Here is a 13,426-nt window from a genome sequence, read left to right on the forward strand (position 1 = left end):
GTTGCCTTCCAAAATTAGGAAGATGATGACATGTGGTGCGTGAGCTCAAGTTGCTGGGTGCTAGGAGATAGAGCATTGTGCCCACTTTTCCGTCATACCCTAGGGTCCAAATACCTTGGCTAAGTAAGTAAAGAAAATGTAGGGAGACCGGCCACTCAGAAATGTTAAAAAGTAGACAGTGGACATCAACTACCTTGTAAGAGCCCACCAAGAGAGATGAGCAGGATTATGGGTCCTGACGCGTTCCGCCCAACCAAGTCATATTCCTGGATTGGCAGCTGTGCCACCAATCCACCAAATTGATGCCCATACCTACCAGCCATGACTTTGATTGGCCAGGGGTATCCCTCCTTACCAATTACAGCCAGGGCTAGTAGATAGGGGCGTTAATATGCCAGATTGGTGGCATGGTTTCCAATCCAGGAATATATGACGGGGTCAGGCAGGATGCACCAGAATCCGGGGCTTGAGTTTGGGTCAACTCATCTCCAGTCACCAGAAATAGTGAGCATCGGTAAGTAGGATGTATAAGGGGCCAGTAGGAAACCCAGAATGATAACATTTATGGCAATGCCATCTCGGCGTATGAAGATTACTCATATAAATTTACACATGTTAAATTATATGGCATTTTAAAAACAATTGGGCATAAAAAAAACTTTTAAAAAGTTCTCTAAAACTTTATGAGTTGCCTGGTCCGCTCACCATCTTTATGTCCAGGTTGAGATCGGGGATGGTCTGACAACCAGACCCCAAACCGACCCGCTGCTCTGGGTTGTCTACATTTTTGTATTGCGGCTATGCCTGGGAACCACAGCTGTGCACCCATTTAAAGGAATAGGCCCCTGAAATCCTGCTAAGCCTCTATACAAGGGAATGGCTCTTCCGATTGTAATGCCCTAAATAAGTTCCTAGACCTTGGGCAGCCAGGACGGGGGAAAGGTGTGTGGTACAGATACCAATCTTATACAAAAGATTTACTTAAAACAGAAGAAAACAGAAATCCCCTTTAGGATTTTCTTAAAAATTTAGAACAGCAATTATTTTTGTACCAATTTTGTAAAAATTTGATTTTAACACGAGATACAACTTCACTTATTTATTTCACTCTATAATGAGCGTGACTACCTATAAATACTATTGTATAGATGGATAAGATTTTATCCAAACCACATAATTAAAAGAGCCCGGCAAAAGTTTATTTTTTTTGGGGTGGGGGGGATTTTTTTGGACATGGACATTTATTAACACTTGAATCCTTATATGAGTATATGTGATGCAATGGTACAAACATTTCCACAACTATTAACATAAACTTATAAATGAACACAAAAGAAAATCGAAAAAACACGTAAAAAAAATCTGCAAACTGGTCCCACCTGCCACCTTCAATGTAAACATTTACTTTTACTTTAATGTCACTGCTTTAAGATCCTCTACAGTCCTGTACACAAGCAGAGACGTTTGCTCTTCAATGAGATCTCAAATATGTACCAATGAAATACTACAAATCCCTGTACACTTTGCAGCATGTGGGAAAGCAGAGGACAGGTAATACATACCACCCTCTACTGGCTGTCCAAGAAACTGCATCAGCAATTTCCATAACTTCTCAATTACATCAGCATTGCAGGTGGTCACACTCGGCAAGCAAGGGACCATGTAAGTTTAATTTAGGGTACTAAAATAAAGGACCAAAAACCTGCGACTGCCTCATACCATAATTTTCGCAGAAGACTTGAGCGTAGCTTAAAAGGGGATGTCCACCCAAGAATCTAAAATCCTGCTACCAATAGTATAGAAAAGTTTTAAAAGGTGGTAATAGTTGCATTACAGGACACTTGCAACTGTGGAACGATGGTCGTTGTGTTCCTACTTCTACTAGGTCTCTAATCTGGGCCTTTAACTAGCCTTCAGAAATGTGACCCTTACAGCCAATCAGTTAGGTCAGAGTAGGCATGCAGTGTCAGAATGGCCCACCAGGATACTCGGTGGTCTGGATGGTAACCCAATACTGGTTGCCCGAATTTGAACCCAAAACAGTACCATACGGAAGCTACTAGGGTTTGTTTTCTAGGGGTTGGGCCCACAGAAGAACATTATCTTGTTGGCCCAAGTAACCCCAGTCCAACACTGTAGGGTTGTCATCACCAGAAACCAGTATACAGAAACCAAAGGAAGAAGCAGGATGGAAATCAGTAAAGTAACATTATTTTAATATCCTGTTTTTTCAAAAATGTAGGCAGCTAGATGAAATCCTTAACATGGCTGTCCAGGAATTATAAAAAAGGGATATGTTTTTCCAAAAACTGTGCCACAAGATTTCCAAAACTCTAAAACTACCCACAAACTAGAGTGGCACCATTTCTGGAAGAAAGCAGCCATGTTTTTCCAATCTGGACATCCCCTTTAATAATATATTACATTTTTGTGTTTAATTCCTCAGTCCGATGTCACCATCATTCAGAATTCCACTTCAATATCTCCCAGCCAAGTAAAAAGTCCTGTACATTATTCATAAAATGAACAAAAACATCAGAAAAATTCTCACATTCGGTAAGAAAATCGGGAAAGGAAAAAAAGAAGATTCAGAAAATTACAGATTAAAAAGTAAGGGGGGCGGGAGATGTCAAGACATGGAGCGGTGAGGTTAGTAGTATGTACAGGAATCTTGAGCAAAGGTTAGTTCTATGTACAGAAGTTCTCAACATAGGAAACATTCTTTTTTTAGTAAGAAAAGTCAGTAGGTTTAAGGAAACAGAAGATACTGGTTTAGCCTCGAAGATGATAGATCTAGTCACCAACCTTGGTAAACAGTGGATCTGTTGTCCAAGTCTGTCCCATCGCTTTCTGGAATATATGTACTTTGATCCTGATCATAATCTTCTGTGGATGGCACTGTGGTTTGTAAAGGGACTGTACTTCCAGGAGGTGTAGCCCAGTCACTGGTGTCTATTAAGGTAGTGTTTTCTTTTTGATCAGAGTCTATTAAAGTTTTAATCGTGCCGGGGTCTTCCTGGCCATCGGCACTTTCTGTCGTGGTGGTGGTGGACTCTGTGCCGTTCTGAACATCTGAAGAATGTGTGGCTCCATCACCTTTCTCCTTCTTCTCACCATCCTCCCCTTCCTCCTCTTGCTCTCTCTCACCCTCTTCCCCCTCGCCTTTCTCGTCTTTGTCCCCCTCCTCAGCCCCATCGCTGGTTTTTGTAGGAGAAGCATCATTGTCGGAGCCTGTGGATGGTAAAGGTTCAGTAGTAGACACGACCGGTCTGGCAGCCTGCTTACCACCAGAAGAAGAAGTGGGGAGGCGAGTGGGCCACACAGTGCTAGGGAAAGAAGGTAAACCACCACCACTAAACCCAAGACCAGCAAGCAGAGTACTTGTCACCACAGAGGCCACCGTAGCTTGGCTCCCACTCGAGGAAGGGCCCATCCCAGTGGCCATGGAAACGAAAGAAAAGGGGATGCCAGAGGAGGTCCAGGTGGAGGATCCAGAGCTGATCGGAGCCATGTCAGCGGAGGAAGCAGGGGAAGCAGTAGGCTTTGGAGAAGGAAAGATCAGAAGAGAAGAGTCAGTACATTACCTGGAGTAACACTTTTAGAGAGTGAACTGCTGGAAAACTTTCTCTGAGCTTTCTTATTCTGTATTTAAGATAAAACAAGATACTATATTCAATCAGAAGATGCAGGAGAGTTCGGGGTATCCAAATCATGACCCATTATCTACATAGGGAACTTCTGGATCACAAGAAAGAGGTCTACAAGTGCCCCATGTGAACATCGTGGTAATGTTCTTGTTTAGTCATCACTTCCGGAGGAATGGTCATTGTTTCAATGGTCAAACAACTATCCCTTATTCCCTAAAAAAGTTTTAGAGGGAACAGGCACTTAAGAGACGGTCCAATCTCAGAAAATAATAGACAATGTTTGAAAATGAAAAGTTGCACAATTTTTTAATATAGTTTCTGATATAGTTTCTCATACTTTTCTAGATCTCTGCTTGCTGTCTTTTGACAGGAAGATTCATTGTTGACTCACTGTTGATAAACACCGGTCCTTGGTCATATTAGGTCACACAGATGCATGGCTCCTTATATTCCTGGTCATGTGATGTCTCACAGGTGCACGGCTCGTTATATCCCTGGTCATGTGATGTCACATGTGCATGGTTGGTTATATCACAGTGATACATAAGAAGCTGTGAACCTGTGTAACCAGGGCCGCATCTGCCATGAGGCAGGATGAAAATCTTGTTTCAGGCGGCGGACATCAGAGGCGGCAGAATGGCAGCCTGGATGATTTAGGAGGCAGCTCGTGACCTGATCTATCACCCAGCAGAAGTTTCTGCTGGCTGCTCTCTGTTCCCCCCTGCACAGGTCATACACTATTTAGTTAGGATCCTTTTAGCTAGCAGACAATTAACCCCTCAAGCCACCATGACGTACCCCAACGTTATGGGCAGCAGTGCATAAAGACACCATGACATTGTGGAACGTCATGACTTCTGTTACTCTGACAATATGCAGCGATTGCTGTGACTGGTCATTTAGTACAGCCAGACAAATCCCAGAAGAAAGAAGCATTCCCTGGCTGAGCTCACCTTATCAGTATCCTATCTCCTCATTTTCCTTCACAGACCCTCCACACCATAAATCACCTGCACACCACACACAATTAACCCCTTCACTGCCCAGCTGCATACCTCTCCCATCTGTGCTCTCCTCTACATTTTGATTTAACTTTGAAGAAAACCTAAAGGGTTAATAAAGCTCCTTAAAGACATTTTGAATAATTGAAGGTGTAGTTTCTTAAATGGTGTAATTTATGTGTTTGTATCTGTTGTTTAGGTCCATTGAAATCACTTGAAATTGCCCTTAATAAAATGAATTTGGAAATTAAAAAAAAAATATCTACTAAACTTCTACCATCCTAAAGATACAAAAGAATTTTTAAAAATGTTGCCAACGCAAAGCAGACATATGGCGAATGTTATTTATTAAGTCATTTTTGTGTTATAACTATTTGTTCAAAAATTTTATTTAAAATACTGATCTCAGGAGGTAAACAATTGATACATATGGGTATTTGTGTGAGTGATTGTCTATATACAAAGAGTGTGGAAATAAACATTTAAATAGGCCTGTGTATACAGCGTTGGGGGGGGGGGGGGGGGCGCTATTTGAATTTTCGCCTCAGGCAGCAAAAAGGCTAGAATCGGCCCTGTGTGTAACATCACATGACCAGGAATACATAGCGAGCTGTGCACCTGCATGAGATCACATGACCAGGGATATAACGAGCTGTGCAGCTGTGTGACATCACATGACCCTGGACCAACTTTTATCCACAGGAAATGAACCATGAATAACAACAAGTAGAGATCTAGAAAAAACGTGAGAAATTGATACAAAAGTATATTGGAAAATTATAGAACTTTCCATTAAAAGAACAATATCAATTATTTGCTAACAGTGGACAACCCTTTAATCTTTAGATTACGAAACCAAGCCCTTTTGAGAATACGGCTGGTTTTACACTGGAGAATTTTAGATGGACGCCACGGTGGTATCTGTCACCCATATGTGGAATTCCTTTATATGCAACAGAGCAGCAGAATGCACTACTTCATAGAGCAGAGAAGGACTATAACACCACCTGTGGCTCAGGTGAATGGTTGTCTGTCCATCTGTGTGACATATATGCCAGAAGCTTCCCTGAAAAAGTTAACATTGAAAAAGCAACCCTACGGGGAATCTTTTTTAACCATGGCACATGCTGAATGCCGCCTTAACCCCTCACATCCATCTGTAACCCATAATTAAGTATAATGTGATGTTCGATTATTTAACTTTATGTTGCACCATTCATCTGTTCTTACTTCTAGAAATGTATGAATAAATTGACAACTGGGTGTTACCAGTCTGGGGGGGGGGGGGGAGCATCGCTGCACACTGACACAAACCAATCAATTCTATTTATACAAGACTGTGTATAACAAGGGGGTAACTCCACCCACTTGTCAATTTATTTATACATTTTTAGGAAGAGAAACAGAGAAAGAGAACTACACTAAATTAAAAGAAAACAAGCACCAGAATTGCTATTGAAGAGGGAGTATAATATAGAGATATTAGGAGAGGTAACAGGTCGCATTACAAAATAATATTTTAGTAAAAATCTGAATTAAAAAAATACACACTAAATGCTTTTATTACTTACTAAAACACAATAATCCTAACTGCTACCCAATAACTCTAAAGAGAAGAAGCCAATTTATTCGGGCTCGGATTTTAATTGCGTTTGTGTCCACCGGATGTCACCGTTGTGTCACGTACACTCGGCATTCTCCTCGCTGTAATGTGCCGCTCAGCCACAATACATTGGCAGAGATTGGGGAATAAGGATTTCCTAACAACATTCAATTTACTTCCTCCGGACACAGAGTTTAAGGTCCACGGCAAAACTTGGACATAAAATGCTACCTGTTATTATTACAGCTGTGGACAACAGAGCGCAACGTGCAACGAGAGAGAGAGAGAGAGAGAGATGGGCAGAAGAAGTACAGGAGGAGATAGAAGAGACGGGATAGATGGTAAAGAAAAAGATACAGAGATTATATTCAATAGAGAAATACAATAGAGAGATACAATACATAGAAAGGTAGAAAGAAAAAGATAGGTAACAAGTAAACATGAGGTGGGTAGATAACGATAGGTGGGTAGATAACGATGGATAGATAAACGATGGATAGATAAACGATGGATAGATAAACGATGGATAGATAAACGATGGATAGATACCGATGGATAGATAAACGATGGATAGATAAACGATGGATAGATAAACGATGGATAGATACACGATGGATAGATACACGATGGATAGATAAACGATGGATAGATACACGATGGATAGATAAACGATGGATAGATAAACGATGGATAGATAAACGATGGATAGATAAACGATGGATAGATAAACGATGGATAGATAAACGATGGATAGATAAACGATGGATAGATAACGATGGATAGATAAACGATGGATAGATAAACGATGGATAGATAAACGATGGATAGATAAACGATGGATAGATACCGATGGATAGATAAACGATGGATAGATAAACGATGGATAAACGATGGATAGATAAACGATGGATAGATAAACGATGGATAAACGATGGATAGATAAACGATGGATAGATAAACGATGGATAGATAACGATGGATAGATAACGATGGATAGATAACGATGGATAGATAACGATGGATAGATAACGATGGATAGATAACGATGGATAGATAATGATGGATAGATGGTGATAGATAATGATAGAAAATGATAGACAGATAACAATAGATAGAAATGATCGATAACTATAGATAATTTTGCAGTTCACAGAAGCCATGAGAGAGAATGATCCTGCGCTGTCATATGACATAAGCCCCGCCCCTCAGGAGCTGGCAGATACATTAAGAGGATTAGACCTCCTGATGTATCCGGCAGGTGGCGGCCCCAGTGGCCAAATCTATGCCAGCTAGCAGCAGTGTTGTGCAAAACCATCAAACTGTCAAGGTGAACATTAGCACTATCTAGGTAGTGTACAGGTACACGGCAGAAACGTCCCTGTGCCGGCCCACTCCACCACTAGCCACGCCCCTCCACACTTCCTTGATATGGAGTTGGAGTAAGGGGAATATTAATTATAATTACTTGTGGCTAACAAAGCACTGCGGTTATTTCATGGCTTCTACACCAATTTTCTCGCATATAAGCCCTGGTAACTACCCCCCACAATAAGTTCTGTGCTTCTATATTGAGAGAACCGGCTAAGGAATGGTCTATGGAAATGAAGCTTCATCTTTTGAGGCTCATTATAACGTTGGAGGACCAGAGGACCTAATTCGTTATAGGTGGAATAGAGGTATTCCTGTACTTACCACTCCTGTCTTCACAATCCTGGTCCCTTCAAAGATTCGAGTAGTGTTGGCTAAAAAATAAATGTGAAAAAATATATAAGAAAATGTAAAGTTTTTTTTTATTTGATCAAGCAGAATTTAGAGCAGTTTGATGGTCTTTAAGTCCAAGAGGTCCTGCTACCCCGGTGCCCAACTACCTTAAAACAGAAAATACAACAACCTATAGTATTTCTTCAGAACTCTAAAAATTAAAAAAAAAAAAAAAATTAGTTTTCTGGAAGTCAACAGGGTAGCAGAGGACGTTATAATAGACATGGTTAGACTTGAAGGCTAGGGGTGATTGCAGATGACTCTAAACTCTAGTAGCTGAGATATTTGGAGAGGTTTGGTGGTCTCCACAATTTCCCTGTACAGAGAAATGGAAAAAAAAAAAACCAAAAAAAAAAACAAACAAACATACAGGAACATACCCTTTAAACCCCAGCTCTTCCAACATCTCCCCATATCTCATCTCCCTGGTCACTGATGCAGAGAAGATGTCTTGCACTTCTGTCTCACCTTGTGCATTTCATGAGTGAAGATCCCCAATTTACACTCCCCATTTGGGCTCTTCATCAGAGATTAAAGGAAAATTTCTGGTTCTGGTTTTTCCCCATAAACAGCGCCTGTTCATGGGCTGAAACTGGTATTGCAGTGCCATCCTATTCACTTTACTGGGGCTAAGCTACAATTCCAGATACAACATATGGGCAGGGGTGGTACCGTTTTTTAGTGAAAACCAAAATAGCAAAAGCCACCCTTTTTAAAATTTCTAAACTGCTCTGTGTCACATCACATACATTGGGGTCAGGAAGTAAGAGTTCTCCTTACGGACACTTTCCCAATTAAGGCTGCCTTACAGGTGTGTGGAGACTTAAAGCCATTGATGCTCCACTAGTGGATTCTGGGAAATATTCAAATATGTTTTCCAAGGTGGGAAATGGAAAACAATGCCTCTTTCGGCTACCTCGTAAGGCAGCCCCCTTAACACCAAGACCTACAAGAAGCCTAATAACATGAGGAGGGATTAAGCCAAACCAGTATATTTACCGTATAAACGCGAGTATAAGCAGAGTTTTTCAACACAGAAAAATGTGCTGAAAAACTCACACTCTGGGTCGGCTTATACTTGTGTGTATCCAGAAGGAACAGACTCCCAACTGTAGACAGCACTGGCTTCTTGTAGGTCATGCTTGATGTTAAGGGGGCTGCCTTTTAAAGTAGCAAAAAGGAGGTAGGAGGGATTGTTTTTCTTTTCTCACCTTGGAAAACATTTGCATACATTTGAATATAAAAAGCTCAGTGCATTTATATGTCAATGTTACCTCCCCAGGAATGCCTATAGGCAAATGCCTACTGTGCCTAAAGATATAATAAATTGAAATGAATAAATTATATTTGAGCATTCTTAAGAATACGTTAGTTTATTTTGTTTTATTATATTGTTGTATTTTAGAGCATTATTATGTAGCATTATTTTAGGTCATATTCTGTATATTGTATCAGATTATATATTATGTTTTATTCTACATCATATAATATAGTGTTATATTAGAAGGATCTAAAACGTCTACTGCAGATTTCATATTTCCCATCTGCTGGTTCACAGCTCTAATGAAGGACACAGAGGACAGAACTGACAGAGAAGGATATGAGCTACAACACCATAGGTGACCAAATATAACAATGTCACTACAATTCATGGAGAGTGCACATTTTTAAGCGTCACGGTTTTCCTTCATCAGAATCGTCGCCTTACTTTTTGTTCAAGTGTTACCATTAATTCTACAACTTTGCTTATGAAGTCTATATTATTTTCCGTATTTCATCTTGTCTTATAATTTTGAATTCCGATTTTTTATTGGCTGGACTGTCCCTTTAAGGGTTTTAGGGGAAAAAAAAAACATTGCTGTTTCTTCAAAAAACCAACTATCCCTCAATTGTCCAGGGGCAATACCACTTTATTACACCTCAATCTCATTCACTTGAATGGATTTCAGCTGCAACAAGGGTGGAGCTGTTTTTGGAAGCAAAACAAATTATTCCATCTTTTTGGATGTCTAATGATGTGATGAACGCAAAGCAATCAATTCTTAATTTTCTGAGGGCAATGGGCAAACTGTGGTCACAGCAAAACTTGAACTAATGGCTGAAAAAGAAGCAAATGGGTCCAAAATTCTTTTTTTTTTTTTCAATCTCAATTTCAGGGAAAAAGTTGAAACACTAATTTGTAAAACATTTCAGATTTTATCAAAATTTTTACACACATTGTGCCCTTGAAGGGGTTGCCAGCCACCTAATTATCAAAGAATAAAAGTAGTTACCAATCCCCCTTAATCCTAATCCAAAGCTTTTCAGGTACCTCGTTGGTCCATATATCCTGATGTCAAATGAGGATGTGTTGACACAGACATGTGACTGCTTCAGCCAATTAATAGCTGTGACACTACTGTCAATAAAGTCAATAGTGATTGGCTGCCACTGTCACATGTCTGCATAACAAATCAGCTGCATCATAAATGAGTCACAAATAAAGCTGGTGAACAATTTTGGAATTGTAGCTGAAGGTCAATGTTTTATAGCAACTTCATTTTTGCTTTCAATGGCTTAAAAACCTCTTTAATAAAACAAATTAGTTTGAATAGATTCTTAACAGGCTTGTCCTTTCTGAAAAGCAGAACATTAAACATTCTGAAAATCTGATTTTGCCACTTTGGAATGCAAATAGAATGATAAAATGATTTTATTTTCAATTTTTTTAAGTTTTTTTATTGTTATATCTACCACATGTGATGACATCACAAGTGTTTAAGAAATCATTAAATTACATAGATATCGATAATCTTATTTTCACCAAAGAGACCATTTTTTAAAAACCTTATTCCAAACTCTAAAATAATGTTTTTTAGCAAGCTTTCAAGTTTTTTTTCACTTGATGAATTTGGATATTAATGGGCATCCTCGCAAGCGAGCGACACCCACGTTCTGTACTCTGGTTGGGTCACCGGTAAAGAAAGTTCTAATGCATGGGGTAAGTAACGTTCTCTAGCTCTGGGCCTCTCCAGAGCCAACAACAGATGCACTAATTAAGCTTAACAGATTGATTTAGGATCTTATGTGAAGACTTGCAAGTTCAGCAGCTCTCGCTCCATTACTCCTCTGTAGGGGCTGTCAGCAGGCAGTGTCTATCCAGATTAATTTTCAGGTTTACCATCCATGAAAACATCAACTTTTTACACTCTATAAAGTACCCAGTAAATATTTGCTTAATTTGGGAATTTTTTTTTTTCTATTCTTTTTTTAGGCTTCTGTTTTTTGCTTCCTACATATGCCAATCCTGCGAATCTCGTAAACATGTAGGCTTCAGGCCGATGAAGAGTTAAATTATTTTGCATAACTTAATTAAAAAACGCACCATGCCTATTATATTCCTGACAGCTCAATTTTGGAGTAACGTAAAGCTCTTACCATAACTGGAAATTAATTGACGGGACTTAAACATAAGAGATTTAAACAAGTTATATTCAGACGTGTGGGATCATGTCCGTACAATGATTTTCCACGTTATGGTCAATAGCCTCATAGACGTATTGCACATGTGCCGATCCCTGCTGATGCACTCGGAAGAGGTCCATAGTGCAGAGGAAAGAAGATTACACATGAGAAAATCACTGAGGCCTTAGCCCATTAGAGGGCAATTGGAGTTCCACAAAGGATAAAGAGATGGAACTTTGGACCTGTAATTCAAAAAGAAATCTGGAATAGTTTCCTGGTTTGCCAAGATCTAAAGGGCACTGGTCAATCTGGCTCACAACACTGGGCAATCTGGCTCACAACACTGAGCCACAAATAACAACCTGAAGAAAACTTGGACCCATTGTCAAAAGGTGAAAGAAGTAGTGTTGGTGGGGGGTCTGAGATTCACAGAGTGTCACAAACATTTCCTTCAAAATGAAAAGACAATAGTTGGAGAGGGATCATTAGATAAGCCGTGATATCAAGCTGGCTAGACAACAAGTAGAATTAACATCTACCATGACTGGTGGCACAGGAAAGTATAAACTTGTTTTTACGTCACCCTACAAGTGGTTTTAATGATGAAATGTGCAAACAGACCCACTTACAACTCTTAGTCCCCCTATACCTTTAGAGTGAAGGTTTCCAGAGCCTAGATTACGACAAACCCATAGGACTAAGGGGCTTCTCACTCAATAATACAAGACTTGCCCAACGTGAAGTTTTACTTTTGTCTTCACTGGCTAGGTTGACCCCCAAGTATGACCGAAAATGTATCCATTAGCATCTTTAAAGATTCCTTACCTTGGAAAAGCATGGTTTGGCTGAAGTCACTCCGCATATCATTGCGACAGACCGCCTGAACTCTGAACAGATACAGGATATCGGCTGAGACGTGGTTTATGGTAACATTCTGTAAAAAAAGACGAAAAAACAAAAACATGGGCACGTGGATTGTTAGCGATTCTACATTCAACGTTCTTTAAGCGAGCCAGACAATAACAGCTGGGAATATTCCCAGTCTCCTACTGTACTATATGATATTTATATATTCCCATCACACTCTCCATAACACTCGCCCAAAAAGCTCAGAGTCCCTAAATACACTACAAGGTATTAATTTAAAACTGTCATGGATGTCATTAAAAAAGCAATTTTAAGAGCTCAATAATGCTCGCCTTCACAAAGAAACGTCGGAAAATATTTATGCGGCCAATAAAATGATAGATCCGTCGGAATCTATGTATTTTTCACTTGTTTGTCTCTCTGGCTTTTATGCCTCTTTTTATGGAGCAATAAAACCGATGAAGTGTCTGCGCTACATGCCCAAGCCAAAGGCGATATCATAAGTAGCCCCCGTAAATAATGAGTGTGGAGCACACCCCTCTCTACCTCAATTTACTTCTCAAGCAGAACATTGAAATGCCCTTTGTTACAGGAGAAAAATGTCATCGCCCGAATTTAAGACAGCAGAACTGTTTGTCCCCAGACTCCCCGTGCGTTATTAGACGTTAACACAATGTACTATACATAGTCTGAACATAGTGATGTTCGGATGACATTATAGGGATGGATGTCTACAAATAAATTGAGGTTTATGTACACAGAAATAGGACAGGAATAAAAGTACAGCTCTTGGACATAGCAACTAAATTACTAGATTTTTCGAGCACTGGTAAAAAGTTGAAAGCAGAAACCTGACTGGACATTATGGGCAGACCTCAGGAGCGGTCAAAGGTTCCTCTGACCTTGGACTACCAACTTTGTTGGTACCAACTTTTTTTTTTTTTAACCAACTTTTAGGAATAAAATAAGTAATCAGTAACGATAAGTCTGATGTTCACCGGATAGAAGATAAGACCGAAACTATTAGAAACTAGTACCCCCTAAAAATGGTGCCATGAGAACTGTATGGTAACTAATGGACCATGTTGAGAAATGCTCATTGA

General features: G+C 39.8%; 1 protein-coding gene across 3 annotated transcripts in view; it reads right to left on the bottom strand.

Moving 5' to 3' along the window:
- The window catches only part of PTPRG (protein tyrosine phosphatase receptor type G), a 360,490-nt gene that overhangs the window by 91,391 nt on the left and 255,673 nt on the right, over window positions 1-13,426 (bottom strand). For 2 of the 3 annotated variants that reach the window (XR_011850197.1, XM_072127175.1), the window contains exons 10-12: window positions 12,282-12,390; window positions 7,944-7,993; window positions 2,806-3,541 (exon numbers count right to left, since the gene is read on the bottom strand). Coding sequence is in view for 2 of the 3 variants with exons in the window: in XM_072127175.1 (XP_071983276.1) it covers window positions 2,806-3,541; window positions 7,944-7,993; window positions 12,282-12,390 (895 nt within the window). In the remaining variant the exon portion in view is untranslated. Of the gene's footprint in view, window positions 1-2,805; window positions 3,542-3,584; window positions 3,643-7,943; window positions 7,994-12,281; window positions 12,391-13,426 lie in introns of all 3 variants that reach the window. The other variant, XM_072127176.1, reaches the window with a different exon arrangement.

This window comes from Engystomops pustulosus, chromosome 10 (genome assembly GCF_040894005.1).
Source record: "Engystomops pustulosus chromosome 10, aEngPut4.maternal, whole genome shotgun sequence".
NCBI classification, from domain to species: Eukaryota; Metazoa; Chordata; class Amphibia; order Anura; family Leptodactylidae; genus Engystomops; species Engystomops pustulosus.